General features: G+C 41.7%; 1 protein-coding gene across 1 annotated transcript in view; it reads right to left on the bottom strand.

The window, feature by feature from the left end:
* The window catches only part of HEATR6 (HEAT repeat containing 6), a 36134-nt gene extending 19253 nt beyond the window's left edge, over window positions 1–16881 (bottom strand). The window contains exons 1-9 of the mRNA XM_027626150.1: window positions 16649–16881; window positions 12469–12576; window positions 10189–10329; window positions 9596–9711; window positions 8645–8759; window positions 6686–6787; window positions 5651–5788; window positions 3648–3946; window positions 2639–2816 (exon numbers count right to left, since the gene is read on the bottom strand). Of these exons, the coding sequence (XP_027481951.1) occupies window positions 2639–2816; window positions 3648–3946; window positions 5651–5788; window positions 6686–6787; window positions 8645–8759; window positions 9596–9711; window positions 10189–10329; window positions 12469–12576; window positions 16649–16855 (1404 nt within the window). The 5' untranslated portion in view covers window positions 16856–16881. The remainder of the gene's footprint in view (window positions 1–2638; window positions 2817–3647; window positions 3947–5650; window positions 5789–6685; window positions 6788–8644; window positions 8760–9595; window positions 9712–10188; window positions 10330–12468; window positions 12577–16648) is intronic.
* Window positions 16882–17093: the final 212 nt, after the last annotated feature.

Genomic DNA, 17093 nt, shown 5'->3' with positions numbered 1-17093 from the left:
ACTATTCTTAGCTCATGGGTCATACAAAAACACACTTTGCCAACCCGATTAGTTGGCTGATCTGAACTGAAAAAGGTAGATGTTATGTTAAACCTCCATTTCTTCAGACATTAATTAAAAACCATGATTCCAACAGCTCACAAACCAATTACAATTAAAAACCAAGTTGTGGAGAGAGATGAACTTATGCTCAAAAGTCAAAAAATTTTAGCTCAATTAACTTTGATACCCTAAGAGGGAAAAAGTTTCCATGACCATCACAGATGAAAACAAAAGTAATGTCGCTGAAATATATCACTGAGGTATGAAATCTATAAAAAATGTGATATATCAAATTATACTTCTCATAGTTCTGACTTAATTAAACCCTGTTTAACATATCTTTGTTCCTAAAAAAATGCTATTTATGCCATTGAATTTCATTCAAGTTCTGCTTCACTGCCTTTTACATCAATATTTAATATACTGTTTACTGGTTCTGATCAGCACTTTCAGCAGAAATTACTGATGTGCAAGCAAACCATAAGAGGTGCAGCTCTCCAGAGGATTCATTTTGTTAAATTTTTATTATCTGAATATTTGCAATTATGGATGAAGACTTTTCAATCTGATAAACAACAGCGTGCTCCATTTCACCAGTGGGCGGTTTCACTTCCTTGCACATGTAGTCTTGTTCAAAGGTAATGAAACCGGAAAGCATTTTCCCTTTTTTGCTACCTATGGATGTAGCAGAAATTTCTGCTAAGGTAGTTCAGTCAATCCTTATGTTTTCCTTTTTTCATGTTTGTTTGGTCTCAATTTTTCTGGGAGGGTGATAAAGAAGTCACTGCTGGGAGTGGGTAGCAGTGAGGTTTCGATGCACCTGGCTGTTCCCTTCTTTGGCTTCGTCCCAGAACCGATTATTCTGCACACATGTTCAAGGTTAATTTTATTTGATTGCATTTCTAGTGGAGGCATTTGAACACTGTGTCAGGGTCTCTAGATCTGGAGATATCCAAGCCAAGGTCATCTGTTCTTGGTTGGTCTTATGAGAGAAAACCTGATTACCTACCAGTACGTGATAGTTAAAAACTTGCTTTATTCTCTTTCCTAGTTATGCTATCTATTACTCAGGATTTTGATTTGTTTCCACATTTCATAACTCTCTAAAAGAGAAATAATCATTACGGAATTTCAAAATCAGGAAAATTCTCAGGGTACCAAGAAGAAAGTATGCCCCATAGTTTGTTCCTTAGATCAAGCCTTGATAATAATCTACCTTTTTAACAACTGAGGAATTTATATAGAAGAAATTTGCAAATTAGTCACAGTATTTCTACTGATAATCTGCTGTGTGCTGCCTGGAAACATACAGGATGTGCTTTCTGAAGCACATTTCCAACCTGTAAAAATGTGACCATTTCCCAAGTACTGCTCCACCAACAAATCTTAAAGGAAGTTTGTAAGTTTTCTCCTTTGCAATTAACTGTTGTAGCATCTCCTACTGCAATTTCCTGAAAGTAATCCATTGTCTGAATGAAAAGGCCAGCCCCCTGTCCTTCTGTCCATTTCTCTTTGGAAAGTTTCTCAGTGTATCAGTGGAAACTGTGCTTCCAGGTGAATCTACCCTTGGTCATATCATTACAGCACTTTTTTCTCATCACATTTCTTGCGTTCACCAAAGTTAAAGAGCAAGAACCCAAAAAGATACCAAATCAAGGAGTACTTTGCAGTATGTAAAATTTCTCATGACACTCTGTCAAATGTAAACATTATAAAGATACGAACTCCATCACTTTCATGAGATCTGATTCCATAACCTCTCTGTCCTCATACCACAGACTCACGTGCCCCCCCACCCCTTAGGGGTGCGGCTGCAGTGCGGGCACTGTACTTGGCCTACTTGCTCCCCAGCACCGTCTTCTCAGCTACTGCCGGGCTCCCCTCAGCTGGAGGCTCTTCAAATATTACGTATTTTTATCCTTTATAGTCGTTTTCCTTTCAATTACCAGAATGGCTTCATTACTGACTTTCTTGCCACCATTCATTCCCATTCTCCTCCCAGGGTCTCCTTTGCTATTGAGTCAGTCAATCTGAAAAATTTCTGCCGCTTTTAACTGCTCAGGATATTGGGCATTTGCAATTTTTTTGTGTACAACTGAGGCCCATTTATTTTTCTTGACCCTATAAGAGCTTTGGAAGGGTCACCTAGAAGTTTTCTTGTGTTTTCTCGTCATAAACATTTTTCTGAGCTTTACACATCCTTCATAACCACTATGGACCAAGATATTCCACTGAGTGTTTAAGCCACTTTTAATTTTTCCCTATTACAAATACCCTGCAATCAACATTTTCATCAGAGGGAAGGAAGCGCAGCTGCTTCAGTGCAGCTCAAAAGGGACACTGAAGTTACAACATTCAGTGTGCTCAGGCTTGAAGTGAGCCCTGGGCAGGGGGTGACCTCACTGTGACCTTTCTCAACCTGTTATTCACATAAGCCCACTTCCTAGCCTCCTGCCTGTCCAGTGGTTCTCAAGTCAGAACTTGGGCTGGTATTAATGAGCACTGTATTCAGATGGGATCAGATAAGGCAGAAAAACAACAAGGATGTGTAAAGTTCTTCCTCCTACTATCATGCTGAGAATTTAAATGCTTTTACCTTCGGAGAAGGATCTTTTAATGTAAGAGTCATCAAGGACACGGACTGAGGGCTGCCAAGCTCAGGTGTATCAGGAACAAAGGCTGACCAGTAGCCATAAAGAACTTTTTTTTCTATTGATTTTATAGTAGAAAGAAAACAAGCTAATGCTCCTTGGCGAACTTTGGCTTGGTAAGACCTACCCAAGAGAAGGAAGAAAAAAGTCTTAATAGTTTTAAAAAATATAGACATGAAAGGCTATTTATTCCAGCCAACTCAAATGATACACTGAAAACTCAACATTCTGTATAAACCCTAAGGAAGAGATGCCAACATGATATTAAAAAAAATATTTTTCAATGAAAACATCTTAAAGCAATTTGTTTATATAACAAGTTAATAAAGTCGACAATATAAAACACAACTAGACAGAAAATAAAAGGGCAACAGTTTGAGGTCAGGAAACTAGCGTTAGATATGAAACACTGCAGAGTATCCATTCATCCAACAAAAGATACTAAACGCTGCAGAGTATCCATTCATCCAACAAACAAGTCCGGAGTGCTTAAGTATGTGCCAAGGGTTGGGCTGAGGCCGACAGACATAAAGCCTGCCCATGTCCCTGACAAGCTCATGAATGGCAGAGACAGTTAAAGAGATAACTGCAACACAGCATGATCAACACTGAGGCGGGGATAAGTCAAAGGGTCATAGAGTAAGGACCTAAGCCAGAACTGGGGTGGGAACTGTCAGAAAAGGCTTCTCAGAGGATGTGACTGCTGAGCTCGTACTGAAGACGAGTAGTGGTTAACAAAGCAAGAAGGCAGAGAGAAAGAAAGGAAATTCCAGGCAGAGGAACCACACGTACAAAGGCAGATGAAGGGAACGAGGCAAAATGCAGAGTAACGCAAAGCCCGCATGAATGAATCTTCAAGTTAAATCCCGTGCACCAGTGAGGTTTCTAAGCAAAGTTATAAACTTACAAGCAACAGAGATTATAAGGCATAACAACATGACAAAATACTACTACCTCATTTTACTCTGCATGCCTCCTTCAGCATCGGAATAGTCGGACTCACTACTGCTGACCCTCTTCCAGCCGGAAGAACGGATGGGCAGGGGGACTCGGTCTTTTCCCACAGTGCCGCTTCCCTCCACCGGCAAACTCTGGCCTCCCCGGGAGGAGGGACAGGGAGTGTCCCCCTCATGCAGGTGCTCTCTGCCCAGGCCAGCGACAGGTGCTACTTCTCTTTCACCACTGGATTCTTCCTCTTCCTCTTCTCCTTGCTGGATTTTCTTCGATTTTACTTTCGATTTTTTCTTTTTATTCTGATTTTAGGAGCAAATGAAAACGTATATATGACAGCTATTGGTGCCTTTCTCATTTAATAACTACTAAATATGTCCCCAACATGTAGTATGAGTAAAGAAGAAAAGAGAAAAAAGTGGCACTTACTTCCTACTCTGTGTGTCTGGTGCTATACTAAGTGCTTACACACACCCCACTGGACCACGGGAAACAAGGCGTGAAGCGCGTGCGACAGAGCCACGCTTGTAGCCTGGCTTTTTATATTCTACCCCTGTGACTCTGAGCACATCACTTAGCCTTTCATTAGCTTGACCTTCCTCATCTGTAAGCATGAGGCTAATGCTGCTTTCCCCACACAGCTGTGAAAGCATTCAGCAGCACGAGAATTAGAGTATAGAAAGGGACTTGAGTGACAATTTTCTCAGTTCTTCCAGATAAGACACGTAGCTAGTGCCTCTCCAGATGTAGAAGAGAGATGCTAATCCACCATATATAGTGCATGTTTTAGGGCACTGGGGCTTCGTAGATATGAAGTAAAAGCCAATTTTTTCCCTTTCTCCTATTCCTTTCCAAATATCTTTGGAATCTGTGCCGCCCTCTGCAAGGTCCCTGACATTGAGGAGGAAGGTCCTCATCCCTTCTATTTTGGATTATTAATGTGGCTCCAGACTCACATCCTTTTACTTGCTACCTCAGTGATTTTTCTAAGATGTGTATCTGATCACCTCACTCCCCTAGATGAGAGTCTTCATCTCTACCACCTGTAGGATAAAAACTAACTTAGCCTACTGTATAAGACTCTGAGGATGTGGCCTCGGCTACGTACGTGTCCCAGCCTTCCCCTGCACACACCTGACACTCTAGCCTACTGGTTAACAAATGGGCTACGCCCATGCTCATTCTCTATGCTTATGCACCTTCTGTTCCCTCTGAATAAAACGCTTTGCTTCCTTTCTGTACTCTACTCATTCTTATGTCTCAGTTTGGCCACCTCATCTTTTAAAAAGCCCCCTGTTACTCCTCTATTTGGATTGGGTACCCTGAATGTGATCCCAGAGTACCCTGTGAATATTCTGATGAAAGAAATCACAATACTGCATTTTAGGTGCTTATTTATCCACCTTCCCCTTCTCTCCCAAACTCCAAAAAGCAGAGTCTATATCCTTAATGCTTAACAGAATGTCTGGGATGTGGCAGATGTTCAGTTAATGTTGCGTAAGTCAGAGTGAAAGAATATCTAATTATAAGCATTTTGAAAGTAATACCGGATACATTTCTAGATGTAATACCGTGGCCCCTATATCTCTATGCTCTAGGTTCTCCAATGGAAACATAAGGGAGATGGCAGCTATATGAACAGGCTGGGAAATTTGGCAGTTGTAACTGAGACCTACAATATTTTACCCATTAGGCTTTTATAGAGAAAGTTGGTTGGCCTGTGGTCTTGAGCATCTGGGGAACAGGGATGTGCGGCTTTGAGTATAAAATGAATGGCCACTGTTACATCTGTTCTATTGTCTAGAATGCTTAGAAATATAAGAGATTTTAACTGGTGTTTCCAGCAATCTGATGAATTTAAATTTACTATGCTAAAAACTCTAAACTGAAATCAAATTCAAGGTGAGCCTTTGGCACAAGTAGTGATGCAAATCACAGAAAACACATATAACAAGCAATTAAAGGCAATCCACAACTTAAACCTAAGCAGACACAGGCGTACGTACCGTAGTTGGTCGGGAAGCGCTAGGTTCGGATTGCTGTGGTTTGACAGGTGGTCGCCCATCGTACTGAGGAAGTGGAGTGGGGTATAACACTGTTGGCAGCTCTATGTTTAGTCCCGGGAGTCCATGAAACATAGATTTCTAATAATGATGATTAAGGAAACACACACACAAAACTAATCATAAAACAGAATGATTCACCATGTTCTGGATCACATCAATGAACAAATTAATGTCTAGAAGCTTATTAAGGAAATTAAAATGGACAGAAAATTGATACCTTGGAGGTTTAGGGCTTATAGAAGCATTTAATCTCATCTGTATGGATCTGGTCTGGCCAGATTAGGTTACGCTTGATTTTAGTTTATTTACTTATGTTTTTTATTTATTAATTTTTAAAATTTATCCAATCTGTTTTATCCGATCATTTGATTTATCTATAATTTTTTAACCAATCATTCTTATTTCGCTTATCCATGTCCACACCTAGCTGTTTGTCTTTTTGGGAGATGGGACAGGGAAAGATTTGAAGTTTTAGTCATGATCAATCTAAGTTACCATATGTGGCTTTGACCGGAGGCCACCTCCTGGCTGAACTAAAAGGTGGTTCCCCAGAGAGGCTGATCTGACCTTCCCACTGACCTGCAGGCTCAGAAGCCAAAGGATGCAGCCTACTGATGCCATCTTGACTGGCCCACCTACTGCATGGGCCAAGAGCCAAAGGGAAGCCCTGGTTCTTCTTTCAAGTATAAACAGGTTTGAGGCAATCTAAAATTGAACTATCTACAGATCATAACCTATTCCTTTCCTCAGTTAAGATTTAGAAGTAAAATTTTAGAATTTTGATACATTTACTTAAAACAAGGTTTACTGTTTTCAGTTCTTAAGTATGCTTGTGTATGAACATTTGAATGATCTCTAAAATATAATACCCTAAAGCTAGCCTTGGAGTGATGATGTAAAGTGGTCCTTATGCCTGGGTTTAAGTAGGAAAGACACTCGCCATGAGGACTTGGGTTTAAACGGGCAATGCCTTACCTTTAGCACAGCCAGAAGAGCTCCAAGTTCCTCAGTCTGCGTCAGTTTCATCTTACCCCCATTTAGAAGAGACTGTATACCTTTTAATGCATTTTGTAACAACTAGGGGAAAGAAGACAAGCTTAAAGGTAAAGGAGATATGGTTATCCAGCAATCAACTTTCTAGCACCACTGAGGCTGGAGGAGAAAAAGTCTCTACGTGATGGAAAAAACCATTCAAAAGGAGGGGAAAAAAACAAAACAAAAGAAGACCCAGAGGAGAGAGATCTGATGAACTACTGCTAATTATTTTTTAGAAGAATAGAGTGCCCTCATGGAAGAATGGTCTTATCGTACATGTTTATAAGCTAGCATGTACAAACGGTGAGCAAGAAAAAAAAAAAAAAGAAGAGGTGTGTAGTGGGAAGAAGGTGGAAGGGATGGAAAAGTGGCAGCGGAGACCGGAAGTGGGGAAGCTTTCTGATGCAGCAACCTCACTAGTTCTCAAAGGCAAAGGCATGTGTGTGGGAGCAGGTTTCTAGAGGGCAAGTCTGATCCAGATTGATCTTCTGACCCAGCATTCTCATTAAGAAATACCATCCTAAAGAAATACGCCCCCCCCCCCCAAGGAGAAGATGTGGACCACAGCCTTTTTCTGAAATAGCGGAAACACTGAAAAAAACTTCCATTTCCACCTGCTATGACAATGATTGTATAAGAAGCTGACCCTCTGCTACATGGGAAACTCAACCATAATAACAGCAAGCATCTGCCAAACACTTTAAATGCTGTATTTCACATACTACTCGCAGGACCCCTACAAGGTAATTGCATCATTTGTCCCATTTCAGAGAGAAGGAACAGGGAGGCTCAAGAAGTTCAGTAACTTGCCCAAGGTCTCCCAGTGACAGCAGTCAGAAAGCATGAGGTACATCAATAGGTACTGAAAAGATGCCCAAGAAATATTCACTTTAAAAAGCAGATAAAATTATAAAACAGCATATTTAATATGACCCCACTTGAAAATTATAAACTTAATGCTCATTTACATACAGAAAAAATATTTGGGGGCTTGTAAAACAAACTGTTCCAGGTGGTTATATCTGAGCAAGAACTATGAGGAACCTTCACCATCACAGATCTATAATTTCTGATATGTGTCATTCTGAATTTAAAATATGTTAACAAACTGTCATATTTCTATCAGATTTTTAAAAAATAATATTGCAGATACTGTTGAAATCTATTCCTTTCCCTTCCATCTAAAAGATAGTTACTAGGGGCTCCTGGGTGGCTCAGTCAGTTGACTCTTAATTTTGACTCAGGTCATGATCTTGGGGTTGTGAGATCGAGCCCCATGTCGGGCTCCATGCTGGGTGTGTGAAGCCTGCTTGGGATTCTCTCTCCCTCTGCCCCCCTGCCCCTGCTTGCACTCTCCCTCTCTAAAAAAATAAAATAAAATAAAATAAAATGACAGGGGGCGCCTGGGTGGCTCAGTTGGTTAAGCGTCTGCCTTCGGCTAAGGTCATGATCCCAGGGTCCTGGGATCGAGCCCCGCATTAGGCTCCCTGCTCGGCGGGAAGCCTGCTTCTCCCTCTCCCACTCCCCCTGCTTGTGTTCCCTCTTTCGCTGTGTCTCTCTGTCCAATAAATAAATAAAATCTTTAAAAAAAAAACAAACAAAATAAAATGACAGTTACTAGTCCGAAATTGTATTGCTTTTATAGTCAGGAGGGAAAAAAATACTTTTCTTTAAAAAGCTTTAAAATTGCAAAACAAAATACACAGAAACTGTCTTGTAATTTAAACCTGAAAGATGTGATGTCCATCTTTGTAAGTTATAAACATTCCACGTATGCCTATTATCTCTAGACAAAACAAATTCCACAACCACATTATACTCTTCAGTAACAGCCTCTGTTCTACTGCTGCTTCTAGACACACCTGTAACAGGCGTAAGATCAGTGGTAGCCCCACCTACCATGCAAAACGTGATATCATCCATATCAGATGATTTCGGAGACTGTAAAGCGGTCAGGAAAGCCCGGAAGCAGATAGCTGGGTAGGGCTCCTCCAAGTATGGCTGTCCCGGCACACTAAAACACACACAGAGAAAGCAACGCAAACTCAGTCCTCTTTGAAATGGGGCTCGCAAAAGAGTAAGAATTAAAAATAGCAATAATACAGACCAATGGAGTGGGAATACACCCTTGGATGAAACTGTATCAAGGAAGACTGTGCACTCTGGGTCATTAACTACGGCTGCGGGACAGCACAAGCATGGAATGAGGAAAGAGGTAAGACTGGTTTCCATAGGGAAAAGTTACAGAAGTTTGTAGTGGAAGAAGTATAGGGGAAGAAACCCTTTTGAGTACTGCTTTTCAGTGTTTAGAGGGGAAGTAATGCAGACAGGGCCTGTCAAGCTAGAGCCACACAGCTGAACCGCCCCTCCTACCACCTGGACAACACTGCAATAAACACAGACGAGATACCACACAGCCGTTCAAGTCTGTGCTCCTCGTTTCTCATTGCAGGCATCTACAACTGGGTGGCTGGGATTGGTTCCAATTTCTTAGGAGAAATTGGCCTTGAAAGAGGCCTCAACAAAGCTTAAATTCATCTGACTGTATTCTAAAAGACTTAATATGGTTAAAATTTCTATCAACAGAAAACAAAACCTTGACATATTGCACACGGACTCCTTTTACCCTATTTTAGGGATAAGGTCCGAGTCTAGCTTTCCCTTTAACTTTTCTATAAGCAAATCAAAATTAAACAATATAAGATGATCTTATTAGCGAGGCACATGGGAACCACACGGTAGGTTCTTTTTCTAAGTTGCCTCTGGCTTCAGACAGATTGAACCACCTATAAAGGGCCCCCGAGAGGCCCTGTCTTACCGTGGCTGGGAGATGTTACTGGCTCCACGTACCTGAGACATAAATTTGCCATACAGTGTACTGCAGCTCTCCTAACTTCAGGGTCGGGCTGAGCCAAGTCACTCAACTTCATCAAAATCCCGCTCTTGCCTAGCAAGCCTGGGAGGTACTAAAACAAAATAACAGCTAATGTTGGTCAAAGAAAGCTTCTAGGAAAGTATTACTCTTTTAGACAGATGTCAGTTTTTAAACGGAAGGGCAGTTAAGTACCAGAAGACTAGCTGCTAGGTAAATCTTACAGATGGGCATGCAAAGATGTGCCCCCAAATACCAGTGGAGATCACTGCTCCCAGCCCAGGTAGTTGCTGAAGCTCTTTAGTTGTGGGTACATAGCTGAAGAGTAATGACAATAATAAAAATGGTAATAATATTTACTGAGTGCTAAGCACTTTAGAAGGACTGTCTCACTTCATCCCCAGACGAACTACCGTATACATGAAGAAACGAGGCTCAGAGTGGTTGAGTAAGGGCTGCTCAAGGTCACACATACCATGAATGCCAGGATAGAAACCTCAGCACGGGCCTGTTGGTTCAGAGCCTGTGTTCCTAACCTTTTGAAGGAAAGACAGAACACAGTTTAAACTACCTTTTGACATTTTGAGCCATTGCAGTAAACCAGAGCTGCCAGGGCTTGAAGAATTTCCATGTGTGTCCAGGAACTACACTGCTGAATAGCAGAAATAGCATACGCCAACAGGAAATCCAGGTTTTGTTCATCCACAATCACCTATCAAGAGAGGAAAAAATATGCATGATCTAACTTCTAAAAAAATATTTGTATCCTTTCGGACATGTATGCTCACCTGAATCAGGCTATGAAAAAGAGAGCACATGTGCCCATCTTTTTGGGGTCAAAAAGATCAGCTCTAAAGGCCTTGAAAGTTTGGTCAAGACAAGGCCTTCTCCTTGCCCCAGGGCCTTGCTCATTTTCTCCCCCTTACTCCCTCCACACAAAGTAGAACCTGGCAAAGTCCTTGTAAATTTTCCTTGAGCTACCCAGACACTGGCAGCTATAAATCCATATATATGTGTAAGACTCAATCCACTGCAATTGCCTTCTACATAGTAAATGCTCAACAAATACACTGTGAACATATATGTTTGCTAAATAGCTATTATGTCTCACCCTGATGTAGGGAATAAGACAGGAAGAGAGGGCATATTCTTGTCCCTCAAGGAGTTTATAGTCTTATTGAGACGAAGTAGGCTAATTGAAGTATCAATTCATGAATTATTGAGATAACCTGTCATCAAAAGCTAGAAAGTTGGCTAAGGGCTGTAGGTACCATATATGATCAGGAATTTTTCCAACTGCCTGTGTCACAAAGGTAATATACCTGAGAACCAGTAAACATTTAGAAGCCACCATATCAGTGTGAAAAATTCTAAACTTGAAAATAGTGTCATTTCATTTAGGAAGACACACGTAGCAGACACTGCTTACCCATCAGCATTCATCTCCTATCTCCTGTTGGCAGAGTACTGATTTTATTTGGGTGCTCAACTCTTGTACATGAGACCTAAGGGTAAATCCCAATTAGCTAAGACAGTGGTTCTCCAATCTTTTTTCCCAGGGAAATAAGATTTTTTTTGCCCATTTGGCAGTATCTGTAGAATTCACAATTGGGGGGATGCTACTGGCTTCTAAGGGAGAAGCCAGGGATGCTGTTAAAATCCTACAATGCACAGGACAGTGCCCCTCAACTAAGAATCATCCAATCCAAAATATCAATGGTGCTGAGATTAAGAAACTTTGATATAAGAGTTGAGCTGCACATTGTAATCATCTAGGGAGCTTAAGCCCTCCACATGATTCTAATGTGCAGTCAAGGCTGACCCCTGGTTTAAGCCACTCATGGTAGTACCATTCCCCTGATCAATGGGTATAGAGGGGTTTCTCATATGACCTAGGTCTCCCCAGCCAGCTATCAGGGGAGATCTGATGGAGAGTGTGGGGGACAAGCTGCCTCATTCTTAAATCAAAGGGACACAAAATAAATCATTCTTTTGCTTCTGCAGGATGTTATTTATTTCACACAGGATGCCAAGATGCCCTCTTGACTATGAGAGATGCCCAAAACCCATACACTGGTGGCAAATGAAAAAAATGCCAGTGAGTTTCTTATTATTAAGTGCCCCTTAGAGTGCCTCCCTTGGGGGTTGTGACATGAGATAATGTGACATGAGATAAAAAAAAAAATTTTTTTTTAGCTATTCTAGGTTGGCTTTTCTGTTTCTTGCAGCCAAAAGAATCTTAGATTGCATAATGCTAATTGTAAGTTTTGTGCTAACTACATTCACGTACTCATGCGGTATCTTATGGTAGGTAACAGCCACAACTTCTGAACTGTTCCTAAAAAGATAAGAGATTTATTTAGGAAGTTATAAAGGTTCTGGAGAGAGGGCAGCTATAGTACAGACCTTGATATAAATAACAGGGGTCTTTTCATCTAATGTCCTCTTGCTCCCAAGCTACTTCTTACATTTTATGATGAACAAAGTATAGACCACAAAAATGGTAGCTTTGGGAAAGGGGAAAAAATATTGGTAGGAAAGGAGGGGAAAGGGATTGTTTCAACTTATTTTTAGACATATCTTGGTCAAATACAGCTTCCATGAAAAATCCTAAGACCTGGGGGCCTCAACGATATTGGTTTCTTGAACCAAACAGAAAGGGACACCTCGAATGGACAACTTTCTAGAATTGTGCAGCATAATTTTTTTTGTCAGAATTACATTTAATATCATTCTTAGTAAGGAATTGCTTTTTGCAGTTTCTCAAAAGATCAGCCTATCACACCTAACACAGACATAGCATTTCAAAGGTTTAGTTTATGATGAATTCTAAGGTTATACACATGATTACCTGTAATCTGTTAAGTAAATGGTGGATAAGTTGAGACACTTTGCTGACAAGATGATTCTGATTAAGAGGCACCAGTCGGCAAGCTTGGACAAGAAGAGTACAAACATCCTACGGAAAAAAAAAAAAAAGACAACGAAAAGGCAATATGCCTATTAGTCAAGTGAAGAACCCCCGCCACCCCACCAAATACGGCCAAACAGAAAAATGAAAGTGAATGTTCACACTCAAAATGAGGAAAGATGAAATCTGAGGCAGAAACTAGGGGAAAAAGATTAAATGATACCACAGAAATGGGATGTACTAAAAAGTAAAAGACTCAACATGGTTTTTGTCAGGCTAAAGACTCCAGAGTCTCTACATATGTAGACAGTGCAATTAAATAACCAAAGGAAGGCTTCCAGAATGTAAAAACACACACTGTAGTTAAAGATAACAAAAAGTAAGCAAACAGACACATGAAAAGATGCTGAACATCACTCGTCATCAGGGAAATGCAAATCAAAACTACAATGAGATATCACTGCACACCTGTCAGAATGGCTAAAATCAAAAACACAAGAAACAACAGGTGTTGGCAAGGATGTGGAGAAAAAGGAACCCTCGTACACTGTTAGTGGGAATGCAAACTGTGCAGACACTGTGGAAAACAATACAGAGGTTCCTCAAAAAGTTAAAAATAGAACTACCCTATGACCCAGGAATTGCACTACTGGGTATTTACCCAAAGGATACAAAAACACTAATTAAAAAGGAAACACACACCCCTATATTTATAGCAGCATTATTTACAATAGCCAAGATATGGAAGCAGCCCAAGTGTCCATCCATGGATAAATGGATAAACATGTGGTTTATATATACAATGGATTATTACCCAGCCATAAAGAAGAATGAAATCTTGCCATTTGCAACAACATGGATGGAGCTAGAGAGTATTATGCTAAGTGAAATATGTCAGTCAGAGAAAGGCAAACACCATATGATTTCACTCATCTGTGGAACTGAAGAAACAAAACAAACAAGCAAAGGGAAAAAAAAGAGAGAGAGAGAGAGAGAGACAAATCAAGAACCAGACTCTTAACTACAGAGAACAAACTGATGGTTACCAGAGGGGAGGCAGGTGGGGAGATGGGTGAAATAGGTGATGGGGATTTTTTTTTTATTATTATTATGTTATGTTAGTCACCATACATTACATCATTAGTTTTTGATGTAGTGTTCCATGATTCATTGTTTGCGTATAACACCCAGTGCTCCACACAGAACGTGCCCTCCTTAATACCCATCACCAGGCTAACACATCCCCCTACCCTCCTCCCCTCTAGAACCCTCAGTTTGTTTCTCAGAGTCCACAGTCTCTCATGGTTCGTCTCCCCCTCCGATTTCCCCCTCTTCATTCTTCCCCTCCTGCTATCTTCTTCCTTTTTTTTTTTTTTTTTTTTTTAACATATGATGGGGATTAAGGAGGGCACTTGTGAAGAGCACCGGGTGATGTATGGAATTGTTGAATCATTATATTGTATACCTGAAATTAATATAACACTATATGTTAACTATATGGGAAATAAAATTAAAAAAATAGAACTCATTTATTCCTATTTTAAAAAAGAAAAAGTAAGCAAACCATATTTTCAATGCCACTGGGAAAATCAGAAATGACACCTGTATAAATTTATTGTAAAATTAGGTAATTCTTCAAAAATAAGAGGGCAACCTATTTGCAAATCACATTATTCATTCATCCACTGATGTTTACTGAATTAAAAGGTTTGGAGCACTTACTATGTGCTAGACAGTGTGCTAGATCTTTGGGGTCCAAAGGTGAACAAACATATTCCTGAACTTTAAAAAGAGCTCATAGTGAGGAAGACAGAAATACTCACAAATAATTAATGTGAATTAAATGTTGAAAGAATTAACTGCAGGGGTGCCTGGGTGGCTCAGATGGTTAAGTGTCTGCCTTCGGCTCAGGTCATGATCCCGGGGTTCTGGGATCGAGCCCCACATCGGGCTCCTGGCTCAGCGGGGAGTCTGCTCTCCCTCTCCCTCTGCCTCTCCCATGCTCATGCTCCCTCTCTCTCTGAATCTCCGTGTCTCAAATGAATAAATAAAATCTTAAAAAAAAAAGAATTAACTGCAAACTCCGTGGGGAAATGGTAATTAGGGAGGTCTTATGGAGGTGATTTTTTTTTTAAGATTTATTTATTTTAGAGACAGAGAAAGCACAAGCGGGGGGAGGGGGTGCAGAGAGAGAGGGAGCGAGAATCCCAAGCAGACTCTGTGCTGAGTGTGGAGCCTGATGTGGGGCTCAATCCCAGGACTCTGAGATCATGACCTACACTGAAACCAAGAGTCGGACATTTAGCCCACTGTGCCACTCAGGAGCCCCACAAAGAAGATTTTTTTTTTTTAGATTTTATCTATTTATTTGAGAGAGAGAGAATGAGAGAGAGAGAGAGAGAGAGCATGAGAGGCGAGAGGGTCAGAGGGAGAAGCAGGCTTCCTGCTGAGCAGGGAGAAGGATGCGGGACTCGATCCTGGAACTCCAGGATCCATGACCTGAGCCAAAGGAAGTCACTCAACCAATTGAGCCACCCAGGTGCCCCTCACAAAGGTGATTTTTAAGCATAATTTGGAATGAAATGAAGGATGACTAAAAATCTGCCAGACAAAGCAATGAAAGACACAGCAAGCAATGGATGGGAATAGAGTGTGCAAAGACCTGGAATACCAGTAGGAGTGAAACACTAGTAGATGCTTGAGGGACAGCAGGTTTTAAATGACTGCACACAGAGCACAAAAGGAGAAGTGACAGGAGACTCGAAAGGCACATATTTTTGATGGAAAAATATCAAATTGTACCAATAAAGCAAAAGTTCCCAAGTAAACCCTTAATTCCACTCCAATCCCTAGTGACACACATTATTATTTTGTTGTAAACTTTTCCATTCGTTGTTGTGAACTCTTTACATCTATAAGTGTACATATTCTGTTAAACGCACTCCTCACCCTTATATTGGTGTCGTACTGCAATGAACCATTCTGTAACTTGCTCTGATCATCTACCAATATGTATTAAAGATCTTCCCAAATCAGAGTTTTGCCTTTCTAATCAGGTTTTATTCTCACAAAAGAAAAGATCACTCTAGTAGCAGGACAAAGAATGGTTTGGAGAAGAGCTAGACAGGAGGCAGAAGAGAAGTTTGAGGAGACCAGTGGAAGAGTTCAGGAACGTCATCTTGCCTGAGGGCTTAAGGCATTGGCAGTGGGAACACAGAAAAGGGAATGAGAAATATTTATGAGATGGAATCTGAAGAATCCGAAGTGGATAGATCTGGGAGAAAAAGGGAAAACACCAGTGTTTGTGCCAGTGTGACTTGGCAGACTGGGCATGTTTCTGTGAGTTGGGGGATGGGATGGGTTGTGGATATAGTGTGTCTACAGAGATAATGTAACTTCATTTTTAGGAACTGTCCAGTTTGAGGTGCCTGTGAGCACCAGAGGCAGGGGTATGACTGGGTCAAGAGTTCTGGGAGTTCAGTAAGTAGTATCCAAGGCCTGATGTGTGTGAATATTATTATTACTCAGTGTCCGAGTACTTCTAAACAGGAGGTAGAGAGGGAAGTGCTAGCACGAAAGAACAGAAAATGGCAGGGAGCATGTGGCAGCCTTAGGCTCCAATTCTACCCATGCCTTTTGCCAGCAATAGGACATTGGATCTTTATGTGCCACAGTATTTTTATCAGTACAGTAGATCTAATAATACCCACGTTGTAAGATTCCTAGAACCGTACACCGTAAATTACAGTACATGGTCTGGGTGCTCTGTATTCAATAAATGGTAGAAGTGAATTTTATATATAAAGTGTTTTGTATGCAGGGAGTGGAGCTGGGGGACGGGAAGGTGGGACAAGAGATGACACCTGCGGTGTTATCAGAGCAGAAGTCATCAATGGGGTTTTAAAGATGCGAGTTTGCCAAGCACTGCAGGATCTTCCAGATAGAGGAGGGCAGAGACTGTCACGGTCGGAGGGAGCCAGCGAGCCTAGAACTAAGTAACGCGAAGCGGGGCTGGGAAAAGCCGGGCGGGGCAGGCGGGAGCTACCCGCTAGGGTCCCTGAGGGCGGGGCCGGGGCCAGGAGGCGCGGCCCGAGTCCTCCCCACCCGGCACGCCGCCTACCTCCGGAGCCACGCCGCCGCCCTCACTGTAGTTCTCAGAGATGAGCTGGTCGAAGAGCAGGTGGATCTCGGTCCGGGCGGAGCTGCTGTCATCCGGGCGCAGGGCGCAGAGCCTGGCGGACAAGCAGCGAAATCCACTGCTCTGGTTCGGTCGCCCCTCCCGCGCCGGCTCGCTTTTGGGCGAGCCGCCGATTTGTACCGCCGCCATCTTCCCTACGTAGGACGACAGGGAAATACTTCCGGGGTATCCCGGCTCCGCGCGCCAGTTCCGGAAATACTTCTTTAGACCCGAAGCCGAGTGAGATCCTGGACCCTCCTCTGCCTGCTTTGCGAATATTTGTCAGAAACTAGCTTGGAGGGTTTTTTACCTTACATTTGTGTTTGAGTACTGACTGAAAAGTGGGACTCTTTATGTCCTCCTAGAAAGTGTGTTCCTGGACAAGGCT

The sequence above is a fragment of the Zalophus californianus genome, chromosome 16 (assembly GCF_009762305.2).
Source record: "Zalophus californianus isolate mZalCal1 chromosome 16, mZalCal1.pri.v2, whole genome shotgun sequence".
Taxonomy (NCBI): domain Eukaryota; kingdom Metazoa; phylum Chordata; class Mammalia; order Carnivora; family Otariidae; genus Zalophus; species Zalophus californianus.
Note: the sequence above shows the minus strand (reverse complement) of the source record. Positions and strands in the feature narration are given on the sequence as shown.